The sequence below is a fragment of the Dendropsophus ebraccatus genome, chromosome 7 (genome assembly GCF_027789765.1).
Source record: "Dendropsophus ebraccatus isolate aDenEbr1 chromosome 7, aDenEbr1.pat, whole genome shotgun sequence".
NCBI lineage: Eukaryota > Metazoa > Chordata > Amphibia > Anura > Hylidae > Dendropsophus > Dendropsophus ebraccatus.
The window spans coordinates 108,492,376-108,504,967 of record NC_091460.1 but is presented as its reverse complement, the minus strand read 5'-3'; the positions used below and the strand labels follow the sequence as shown (position 1 = coordinate 108,504,967).

The 12,592-nt window shown below is 43.8% G+C and overlaps 1 protein-coding gene across 1 annotated transcript in view; it reads left to right on the top strand.

The window, feature by feature from the left end:
- LOC138796589 (zinc finger MYM-type protein 1-like) overlaps positions 1–12,257 on the top strand; it is a 39,273-nt gene extending 27,016 nt beyond the window's left edge. The window contains exons 2-3 of the mRNA XM_069976198.1: positions 4,603–4,745; positions 9,336–12,257. Coding sequence (XP_069832299.1) covers positions 4,603–4,745; positions 9,336–12,257 — 3,065 coding nt within the window. The remainder of the gene's footprint in view (positions 1–4,602; positions 4,746–9,335) is intronic.
- Positions 12,258–12,592: the final 335 nt, after the last annotated feature.

Genomic DNA, 12,592 nt, shown 5'->3' with positions numbered 1-12,592 from the left:
ACCCAAAACTTTAAATTTTTAAACTAACTTTTAAACTAGTTAATTCTATTTAAAAATAAGTATCCAAAACCTGATAACATTTATGTACTTAAAATGTACCTGTTGTTATAACTTTCAAAATCTAAATCAACAGCAGGGGCGGGCTGGGCCGGGGGGCAGGGGGGCATGTGCCCCCCGGGCCGGTCCTCCTCGCTGTCAATGGGCCGCGATCCGGACGCAGGTTAAGAGCCGCAGCGGCCGCCTACCCTGTTCCTGGAGTGAAGGCTGCCACTGCGCCTCTGTTTCCCCCCTCCGAGGCCGCCTGCAGAGTAAAAGCTTCAGTGCCGCAGCGGCCGGCCCTTCCGCCCAGCAACATGCCTGGAGGAGGAGGGGGATGATGTCCGCATCAGTCACCGCCCCCAGCCTCCTTCCAGCGCTTGTGGCCGCACGGCACTGCCCAGCGTCAGGCCGGATGAGTAGGGGCGGGATGTTGTCCAGTGGGAATCCCAGGCGCACTCGTAGCAGACAGCCCATTGGCTGTCTGCTTGTCAATCACTGGCACGCTGTTTCCGGCCTCCCGCGCGCTGGTGACGTCACACACTTGCAGCGGGGAGAAGAGGAGCTGTGTGGCAAGCCTGGCTGATTAATAGGTGAGTATACTGAACCTTTTTTTTTCTTAATGAGCATTTCAGCTTTCACCCCCTTCATAAATGGAGAGGATCAGCGGGGGGCGCAAACCACGCGGCGGGGGGCGGGGGGGGGGGATGATAATGGGCCGAGTTGTTGCTGCTATTGATGTGCAGCCCAGTTCTCAGGGGGAATAACATTTATGGAGGGGGGGGGGTGTTCCTACTATCTGGGGGGCCTTCCAGGGGGATAACATTTATTGGGGGGATGGGGGAGTTACTATGGGTGGTGGGGGCTTTCCACCAGCCAGTCACCTTACCAGGGGGATAACATTTATGGGGGGGGGGGGGTGTTACTATTAATGGTGGGGACTTCTAGGGGGATAACATTTATGGAGGGGGTTACTATTAATGCCCATATGGGGGCCTAACTAGTCTATAGGGGACCCAGACACTCTATTGAGGGATACAGAGGGTCCTGACTTTTATATGGATGCACATGGTGGGCCTTTTTAATTTTTTTGGAGCACAGTCTACAGAGAACTAACAACTCTGTTGGAGCACAGAGGGGGCCCATCTACTATATGAATTCACAGAGGGGGCCCATCTACTATATGAATTCACAGAGGGGGCCCATCTACTATATGAATTCACAGAGGGGGCCCATCTACTATATGAATTCACAGAGGGGGCCCATCTACTATATAAATTCACAGAGGGGGCCCATCTACTATATGGATGCACAAAGGGGGCCTATCTACTATATGGATGCACAAAGGGGGCCCATCTACTATATGGATTCACAGAGGGGGCCCATCTACTATATGAATTCACAGAGGGGGCCCATCTACTATATGAATTCACAGAGGGGGCCCATCTACTATATGAATTCACAGAGGGGGCCCATCTACTATATGAATTCACAGAGGGGGCCCATCTACTATATGAATTCACAGAGGGGGCCCATCTACTATATGAATTCACAGAGGGGGCCCATCTACTATATGGATTCACAGAGGGGGCCCATCTACTATATGGATGCACAGAGGGGGCCCATCTACTATATGAATTCACAGAGGGGGCCCATCTACTATATGAATTCACAGAGGGGGCCCATCTACTATATGAATTCACAGAGGGGGCCCATCTACTATATGGATGCACAAAGGGGGCCCATCTACTATATGGATGCACAAAGGGGGCCCATCTACTATATGGATGCACAAAGGGGGCCCATCTACTATATGGATTCACAGAGGGGGCCATCTACTATATGGATTCACAGAGGGGGCCCATCTACTATATGGATTCACAGAGGGGGCCCATCTACTATATGGATGCACAAAGGGGGCCCATCTACTATATGGATTCACAGAGGGGGCCATCTACTATATGGATTCACAGAGGGGGCCATCTACTATATGGATTCACAGAGGGGGCCCATCTACTATATGGATTCACAGAGGGGGCCATCTACTATATGGATTCACAGAGGGGGCCCATCTACTATATGGATGCACAGAGGGGGCAAATCTACTATATGGATGCACAGAGGGGGCCCATCTACTATATGGATTCACAGAGGGGGCCCATCTACTATATGGATGCACAGAGGGGGTTTAACTACTATAGAGGATGTCTATACTGTATGAGCGAGAACCCTAAAATGTTTGTCTCGCAGATTCTGTGGTGACGAGTTGTGTCTGGGAAAAGATCGCCGTGCCACGTGGAGAAGAAAAACGAAAAGTGAGCGACTGTCATCAGAGAAGACGTCACCTGTGAGTCATTAGTAACTGCAGTGTAATCACTTACATAATGTGCAGAACCTGTGTACCATTGGTGTCTACCTCTAAATGGGTCAGTATATGGGGATGATACTGGTATTTGTACAGTGGATGTTATTTAGAAATGGTGGTGAAGAGGTTGTGATAATCTCAGTTATGGTATGGTGGTATTAGTTACTATGTGGTGGGAATGGTCCTGGTCACAGTGATATATACTGGTGTTATTGGTAATACTGGTCTTGGTGTACAGGATCTGAGTTATGGTATGGTGGTATTAGTTACTATGTGGTGGGAATGGTCCTGGTCACGGTGACGTGATATTTCTTTCTTATACACAGGTATTATTCGCAATATTGTACTTGGTGCACTGGATTTGGTCAGTATCAGTATATTTGTTCTATCCCCTATTAGTTCTGTTCTGGGGGTCACTTCCACACAATAAGTCCCTACAGAACTGTGTATTCTGATCTCCCACAAAGTATCCAGAGTACAGTAGGATCCTCCAGGATCTTCCAACTACAACAGCTGCAAACACTACAATTCCTAGCATTTACTGACAGTCTGCAGCCCTTAGGATATTCTGGGTGTTGTAGTACATATGAATAGAAAATCTTCTGATAACAGCTGGCACTGTAGAGACTTATTGCTGGACCTTCAGGGCTGATAGTTGTAACAGGATAAGAGAACCATAGAGGCGATTTAAATTATAATTATAGGACTGGTATCATGGTCACCTTAAAGGGAACCAATCACGCCGAAAATCCATCTTAAGATAAGGAAACGTGCTGGCACATCACCCAGCACGTTTCCTAAACATCCCCCTCTAACCTCCGTGCCCCCCTCCATCAGTCAGTAATCTTACTTTGAAGAAGTCCCGCGCTGTATGTAAATTTCTGACAAGTAGTCACGGTGGGCAGAATTAGTCAAGGTGGGCAGAATCAGTCACAGGTCCTGGGCGTCTGTAATGGCTGTAATCACGCCCAGAGGGGCGTGCTTGTAAGGTCTGCCTTCCATCCATGTGACCCGGCGGCTTGCGTTTCACATTGGCGGCACGCTGACGTCATCCGCACGCAGCGCAGATGTCTTCTGTAGTCCGCGCATGCGCAGTACGTCGGGAGACGCCGCCCACGTACTGTGCATGCGCGGACTCCGGAAGACGACGTTGCTGCGTGCGGATGACGTCAGCGTGCCGCCGATATGAAACGCAAGCCGCTGGGTCACATGGATGGAAGGCAGACCTTACAAGCACGCCCCTCTGGGCGTGATTACAGCCATTACAGGCGCCCAGGACCTGTGACTGATTCTGCCCACCTTGACTAATTCTGCCCACCGTGACTACTTCCCGGAAATTTACATACAGCGTGGGAATTCTTCAAAGTAAGATAACTGACTGATGGAGGGGGGCACGGAGGTTAGAGGGGGATGTTTAGGAAACGTGTTGGGTGATGTGCCAGCATGTTTCCTTATCTTAAGATGGATTATCGGCGTGAATGGTTCCCTTTAAGGTACCATGCTGCACACCTGGAGCTTAGGTTCCCTTTAATACAATAGAAATATATCTTGGGGGCCATTGGGAAAGCTCTCATTACACACTGTAAAGCTGTGACCATCTTGGTGTGATGTCATGACCCGGGATGGCTCTGATGTGGGGTTGGGGGTGCCTCATGGGACTTGCACATCTTTATTAAAGTATTGGGGCTGGCCTTTACAGCCAATCACAAGGGCTGGGAACGCTGGCCTCAATACTCTAATTAATACCCACAAGTCCCATCGGGCACCCCCAACCCCACATCAGAGCACTATGTTACTTCAACATTTTAAGGGTTATTCCAGACGTGGAGACTTTTTTTCCCTATGGCCGAGGAAAGGGTGGATGAAGCAACGATGTCTATATATCTCTCTGGTTCCAATGCTGGGGCCCGCATTACGCTGCTCTTGTTTCCAGCCACTTCCTGGTCTGAGACGGGGCTTGAGACGTGACAGGGAAGTTGACATCATTGCTTTCATCCACCACCTCACCGGCCATAGGGAAAAAAGACATATTGCAACTATTGGCCCCTGGGGCAAATTCAGTTGGCACTGGATGCTTTTTGAAGTCTGGGTCAGTGATGTTCATGATTCCCGTGCTTTTGCAATATTGCTTTATTGGAGCTCTATTGTGATATTGGTCTGCAACTTATATAATTTATCCGTATTTTTTTACTAATTGATAGCTCATGGTAGCATAATAAATATGGAGAGCAGCAAATCAAAAAGTAAAATAAAAGGAGGTGCGCAGAAAGCAAGAGAAAAAAGAACCAAAGAGCTTGAGTTAGCTGGAAAGGATCCTAAACAAATGAAACTGTCTTTTACAGGGGTATGTAAAAAGTTCAGATGTATGTTCACATGGGGAAATAAAAACCTCATAAAAAACACATGTCAATCTACCAACAAAAAATGTGCTGTCTTGAAACTACGCCTATCAAAGAAGTGATATTACTGCTTTGGGGTGTTTCTGCTAGAATTAAGCATTTTCTTTAGGAGCTTAAGTCAGGCTCACTTTGAAAAATGTCATTTTACACATGTGAACATATTCTAACACAGTTTCAGCTGGTTTTAGACCTACTATCATTTTTCTTTTGTTTTACTTGAAAAAGAGAGTGGAAATGTTTTTGCTATGTGTTAGAGTATTTTACTTACATTTAGTAGGGATAAATATATTAAGGTTGCCTTCACATGTAGTGGGTTGGGGTGCATGTTGCCCGCACCAGACCCATGACAGACTTTTCCCCATTTACTTTTATTGAAACGCAGAAACCCGGTGGGTGGGTTTTACTGCTCTTCAATAAAAGTCAATGGGGGAAAAAGTCTGGTGCGGGCAACATGCACCCCAACCCACTACATGTGAAGGCAACCTAAAGTTGTATTCCTGGCATGAGGAGACCCCCGCCCCAGTAAGTATACTGCAATTTATGACAAGCATCCAGGTGCCTGCCTTATTCTGCTCTGCTGGAGCCAAGGACATCTTGATATGGAATCTCTCTCCAAGATTCCTGTGACTTGTTCAGGACCCCAGGAGATCCCTGTCCAGGTGTTATCCCTGTAAAGGGGTTATCCAGTCATACAGAAACATGGCCACTTTCTTCCAGGGACAGTACCATGATAGTCCCATGTACATGCATTTTGCTAGCATGTAAAATGCAAGTGTAATGCATGTGAGAAAAATGACAGTGGGTCCAAGGGCTGTGTGCATTCACTCTTACTTGTAGCTATTTTACGTTCTAACAATCTAAAATGAATTTAAGGGTGCTTTAAGACATAACAGGTCCAAGCAGCGGATTTGCAGCACTGAATCCTCCATGGATTTTGCATGTGTGTATTTGAATGTGTCCTGGGTTCCTACTATGTATATTTCATTCAGTATTTGGTCAACCAAAACCAGGAGTGGATTAAAAACACAGAAAGGATCTGTTCACACAATGTGGAAATTGAGTGGATGGCCGCCATATAACGGTAAATAACTGCTATTATTTCAATATAACAGCCGTTGTTCTAAAATAACAGCAAATATTTGCCATTAAATGACGGCCATCCACTCAATTACAAAATTATCTGAACAGAGCCTTTCTGTGTTTTCAATCCACTCCTGGTTTTGGTTGACCAAATACAGCCTGAAATATACATAGTGTGAACCCAATTGCAGATTTGCTGATTTTACTGTGTTGCTTCCTACTTGTAGCTGCATCTGGGACAATGTGCCAGCACAAGACCTGCCTGCTTAGCCACACCTTGGGCATAGGTAGCATTGTGTATTTAAGACATGTACATGAACATTTTTTTGTATTTTTTATAATTTCAGAAAAACCCTTTTAATTATGGCAATGTGACAATATTTGTAAGAGTGAATGTACTGCACCCAATGTTTGCATGATAATGTTCACTTTGTTAAAATGCATGGGTTTTCTTTGACGTGTGAATACTAATGTGTGCAAGGTTGTAGGGCCTGGAAGGCAAGTTAGGCTGGGTTCACACTACATTTTTGCAATCCGTTTTTTTCATCTATTTTTTGGAAAAAAAAAAAAAAAAAGGATGAAAAAAATTATGCATTTGTGTGCATCTGTTTTTCCATTGACTTCCATTGAAAAAAAAAGGATTCATTTTTTTAACAAGCACAAAAGTCCGTTTTGATCCGGTTTTTTTTTACAATGGAAGTCAATGGAAAAACGGATCACAACGGATGCACACAAATGCATCTGTTTTTTTCATCGCTTTTTTTTTTTTTTTTTTTTTTTTAAAAGGATGAAAAACCGGATTGCAAAACCGTAGTGTGAAGCCAGCCTTAGAAGCCACAGTTACTGTCTCTTAATATTGGTCGTCCTGCTCATGCCTTCATTCGAAGCATTAGGGTCCTATTAGACAGGCCAATGCCCACTTGATTCAAGCACTGATCAGCGAGATCTGCACTCTTTGTGCCTATTTCATGCTCAGATATCAGGCGGGCAGCGGATGGAGAAACAATGCAAATTGTTCGCTTCCACAGCTCCTTTATTACAGAGGGAGATGTACGTGCAATGACAGATGATTTTCTACCTAGTCTGAATCAAGCACTCAGATAACAAATGAGCATTTGCTCGCTCCTCGGCTGATCTTTTGCCTTATTTTACCGGCCGATTATCATCGGTCAGCTTTACTACCCACTGTTAATTGGCCTGTGTGATAGGGCCTTTACACTTCTCCAGTGAAACAAATCGCAGGAAAATAAATCCTAAGCAAACCAACTCCAACGCTCCAGGGAAGGGGCAGGTTTTTAAAGTGAGACCACCACTAGGTGTGACACTAATAAACCGCTGATGTTGCTGATAGGGGGCATTAGTGTGTAAAGGTGGTATTACACCACCCGATGACTGCTAGTAATGATCAGTGCTCAGTACACTCATTATATGGCCAGATCTTGGGTGGGCTGTGGTCACCCGCAGCTCCCCTATTACACAGGGAGATGTGCGGGTGACGGACAACTACACCGAAGAGCTCATTTGAATATTAAATAAAACAGCTGCTGAAACTGGAAAAAGCAGCGTCTCACTAATCAGGGCTGTGGAGACAGAATCAGAGCTAGTTTTGGCTGGAGTCGGAAAAAATGTACCGACTCTGACTCCAGCTTTAAAAAAATCTTTAAAAAATGTAGAATTGACTTTTGACATGAATTTTATAAGTTTTTCTTATGAATATATTTTATGAGCAACATTCTAATAGAACACTGGCCCTATTACATAAGGGGGGTCGGGGAATATATCAGTAATAGGACACTGGCCCTATTACATAAGGGTGGTCGGGGAATATATCAGTAATAGGAAACTGGCCCTATTACATAAGGGTGGTCGGGGAATATATCAGTAATAGGAAACTGGCCCTATTACATAAGGGTGGTCGGGGAAAAATTGTCTCTGACCTGGAAGAGTCCATTGTGTGTGGGGGAGATCTGTGCTGGTCTCTTCCTGGATGACTGTATATGAGCAGCAGTGTAATATGGAGATATCCTGTGTAATATAGAGGAGGAGGAGAAGACATAAGTAGTGTAGCAGTTACCTCTGTCCTCAGTGTGCTGTTTTCTCTCTGGGAGAAGATTGTGTGTTTTTATTCAGTGTTTTTTTGGCTACAGCTGTGTGTGTGTGTGTGTGTGTGTGCTATTACGTGCCCCCACAGTGACCTTCTATATCACTATGTGTGACCTCTCTATATCACTATGGCTGACCCCTCTCTATATCACTATGTGTGACCCCTCTATATCACTATGTGTGACCTCTCTATATCACTATGGCTGACCCCTCTCTATATCACTATGTGTGACCTCTCTCTATATCACTATGTGTGACCCCTCTCTATATCACTATGTGTGACCCCTCTCTATATCACTATGTGTGACCCCCTCTATATCACTGTGTGACCCCTCTATATCACTGTGTGACCTCTATATCACTATGTGTGACCCCTCTCTATATCACTGTGTGTGACCTCTCTATATCACTATGTGTGACCCCTCTATATCACTATGTGTGACCCCTCTATATCACTATGTGTGACCCCTCTATATCACTATGTGTGACCCCTCTATATCACTGTGTGACCTCTATATCACTATGTGTGACCCCTCTCTATATCACTATGTGTGACCCCTCTCTATATCACTATGTGTGACCCCTCTCTATATCACTGTGTGTGACCTCTCTATATCACTATGTGTGACCCCTCTATATCACTATGTGGGACCCCTCTATATCACTATGTGTGACCCCTCTATATCACTGTGTGACCTCTATATCACTATGTGTGACCCCTCTCTATATCACTGTGTGACCTCTATATCATTGTGTGACCCCTCTCTATATCACTATGTGTGACCCCCCTTTCTATATCACTATGTGTGACCCCCCTCTCTATATCACTATGGCTGACCTCTATATCACAGGTATCTGGCATTGTTAGCAGTGTTTCTGTGTGTATGGTGAATAGTAGTTAGAAACATAGAAGATTGTCATCAGGAAAAAGACCACCTGCTCCATCTAGTCTAGTTGTGAGTAGTTCAGGACATGGAGGCTGGAGACTGGCTGCATCCACTGCACACACAGGAGAAGCTGCTGTATATACAGTATTCCTTTATTCCCTCAGAAGTCGCCCCAGGATCATGTAGGACATTAGGGAGAAGCTGCTGGGCCAGTGTGATAAATAACTCCCCTGGTATATGACCGGCCATTTATGAAGGAGCAGGAGTCCGAGTCGATCCTGATAAAATTCAGGAGTCTGAGTTGGAGTCGGAGCTGCGGCTTACCGACTCCACAGCCCTAATGTCCTCTTTTTTATTAGGGTCACACCCGGTGGTAGTCTACCTGTAATTCTTTAGCTTTTAGTGCAGTGTTAAAGATACACTACTAGATGATGCACAGCTGTACTGATACAAAGTTTATTTTAGGCAACTGATGTAGCCCAAAAAAAGAATACCAAGGAGCTTTTGACAGTTCAGAGTGATCTTTCAAACCCACCAGAGGTGGTACATGAAACAGAAGCAGATCTGGAAGCTACCTTTGGTGAAACAGAGGTTTTCCCTGAAAGCAGTTCTCTGTCAAGCTTTCATCGACAGTCACACAGCCCTTCCCAAGAGGAACCTGGTACTCTTTCCGAGCAAGATAGTTTTATAGTAGAAGAAGGCGATGACTTGGATGTGGATGTATCTGAGCAAGAACGTATCCAAGTAGAAGAAGGTGGTGATGTGGATGTATCTGAGCAAGAAAGTAACACATTAGAAGAAGGCAGTGACTTGGATTTGGATGTATCTGAGCAAGAATGTATCCATGTAGAAGAAGGTGAAGACTTGAATGTGGATGTATCTGAGCAAGACAGCATCACAGTAGAAGAAGGCGATGACTTGAATGTGGATGCATTATCTAGTGGTCTGCGATTTGTGTTGTCTCCATCAAGTTCTATTGCAGAAAAAATAGCATTTGTTGAACAACACCCTTATCAACCAACTACCATGGATTGTGACAACATTCCATTTAAAGAAGCAGAATTCTATTACCGCAAGAAGCCAAACGGAGACCATGTTATACGCTCATGGCTAACCTTGAAAGTAGTTGAGCGGAAAATTGAGGCATTTTTTTGCAGTATCTGTATTGCTTTTTCAAAAGCTGTTTCACCATTTATTAGTGGCTGTACAAATTTTAGACACTGCCATCAAGCCGTAAAAAAACACGAATCATCCAACAGCCATTGTGATGCTGCTAATGCGTACCTAATCGCAAAGAAGGACAAAAACATTGAAACATTAATAAATAAGATTCAGGCTTCAAAACGAAAAAAGGAGATACTTCAAAATATTGAAGTAATGAAACGAATTTTTGATGTGGTTAAACTTCTTGGGAAACAAGGACTGCCTTTTCGTGCGCATGGAACCAATGAGTCACTCTACAATCTTAATAACAGTAAGATTAACCATGGAAATTTTTTAGAAATAATCTTACTGTTATCCCATTATGATGTCCCATTAAAAAATCATCTGGAAAAATGCATCCAAGAAAGTGAACGAAGAAAAAAACATTTGCAAAAAAGAGGAAAAGTGGGGAAAATGGCAGTGGGACGTGGAAGTCTAGTGACTTTTTTGTCATACAAGACCATCAATAAAGTAGTTATGGCAGTTGTTCGTTGTATCAAAGAGAGCATAGTTTCTGAAATTGGGGAAAAAAGATATACCATCCAAGTTGATTCCACTCAAGATGCTGGTATTGTAGATCAAGCCACAGTTGTCCTTAGGTACGTAAAAAATGAAGAGGTCCAGGAACGGCTCATCTCTGTCCTTCCGGTTACAGATGCATCAGGTCAAGGGCTTAATGAACTGTTGATGGCCAATTTTAAAAGGCTTGGACTTGACTACCTTAAAATTGCTGGTGAATCGTTCGACGGTGCAGCCAATATGAGGAGCTCATATGTAGGTTTAAGAGCACAGATTGCGAAAATAGTGCCTGATTCCATCTATATCTGGTGCTACTGCCATATCCTGAATCTTTGCATCTCTGATTGCTGTGATGTCCTAGAAGCCAAAAATTTCTTTGGTCTTTTAAATCGCTTGGCAAGTTTCATTGGTGATTCACATAAACGCATGCACATCTGGTCAGAACAGCTTCAAAAAAGGCAGGGAAAAGATAAGCTTTTAAGACTGCAAAAAATTGGTGAAACAAGATGGTGGGCAAAGGAGAAGGCCCTTAATTGGCTGTTTGGAGAGAAGCAATCTCTCTATTTGGATGCTGTTGAGGTTTTATTTCTAATCTCACAATTGCGTAATTGCGATTCGAGAACCTCTTCTGAGGCAACATCACTTTATGAGAAGCTATGTGAGTTCCAGACCATTTTAACAGCAAACGTGTTTCTTCCTATTTTTGATGTGATTGGTCCAGTTTCAAAATATTTGCAAACTAGTGGCCTTGACTACATGGTAGCCTGGACCATGATTGAGAATGCCATTGATCAGCTGAAGAAAATAGAGTTCGAACACATTAAAGAAAGTGCTACACATTTTGCATTACAAATGAATGATATAATATCAAGGAGTGAAATTGTTTCCTTCTTAAAGATTGAAACTGAGATTCCAGCGAGAAGAGTTCCCAGAAAAAAAAGAATGGCCGGTGAGATTTCCGCTGATGAACGTCCAAGTGATGAAATCCAGCGTTTTCGCATGGAAGTATACAGACCTATTTTTGATCAAATTTTGGTTAGCCTCACAGAGAGGTTTTCTGAAAACAAACAGTTGGTTGCTGATACCCAGTTTTTGCATCCTCGCTTTTTTGAAGATATTAGAACTGATCCAAAGAGAGTCAAACCTGGCAGTTTGAAAAGGATTTCAGAGCTGGCAAAAGTTAATGAAGATGCTCTCATCAGTGAACTTGTAAGTTTTGCCAATCTGTTTCCCAAGCTAACGGGACACTTGGATGAAACAGAAAGAACAAATGTAAGTTCGGAAGGAGATGGTTTGGAAGAAGAAGACGAATGGGGTGTACTTAAAGAGGAGGACAAATCTACCTGCAAGTCATGTAAAAACTGCTTTCTCTGTTGTCACAGATTACTTCTGAAGTACAATCTTTATTCAGCTGCTTATGAGACTCTTTCTGTGACATATGAGTACTTACTCACACTATCTTTCACACAAGTTGCATGTGAAAGAGCATTTAGCAAACTAAAACTTATAAAGACAAGACTGCGGGTAACCATGGGACAAGAACTGCTTGAAGCGCTTATGATTATGTCTGTAGAGCGGGATCTTTTGGAACTTGTTCAGTTTCAGGATGTTCTAGAGATTGTTCGTGAAAGTTCACCACTGATGAGATCTTTGTTAACTGTGTGAGCAGTATGTTTTTGTCTCATTTGTTCTATTTCAGGATCAAGTAAAATTGACATTTTCTAATGCTTTCTGCCTTGATAAGATACAGTAAGGTTTAAATATGTTGTTCAGTACTTGTCAAAAGTTTGGACATTTCATGGTTTTTCTTGTTTTTTTTTCCTCAACATAGATTTACATTAAGGCCCCATCCACACATCTGTGAATTCACTCCGTGATCAAGGTCCGTGCATACAATCTCTGATCGCGGCTCCTATCTCTTCCATTGCATGGTGCGATCATGGCCACAGATAAGACCTGTCCTATTTCTGGCTGTGATTGCAGCATGCAATGCAAGAGAT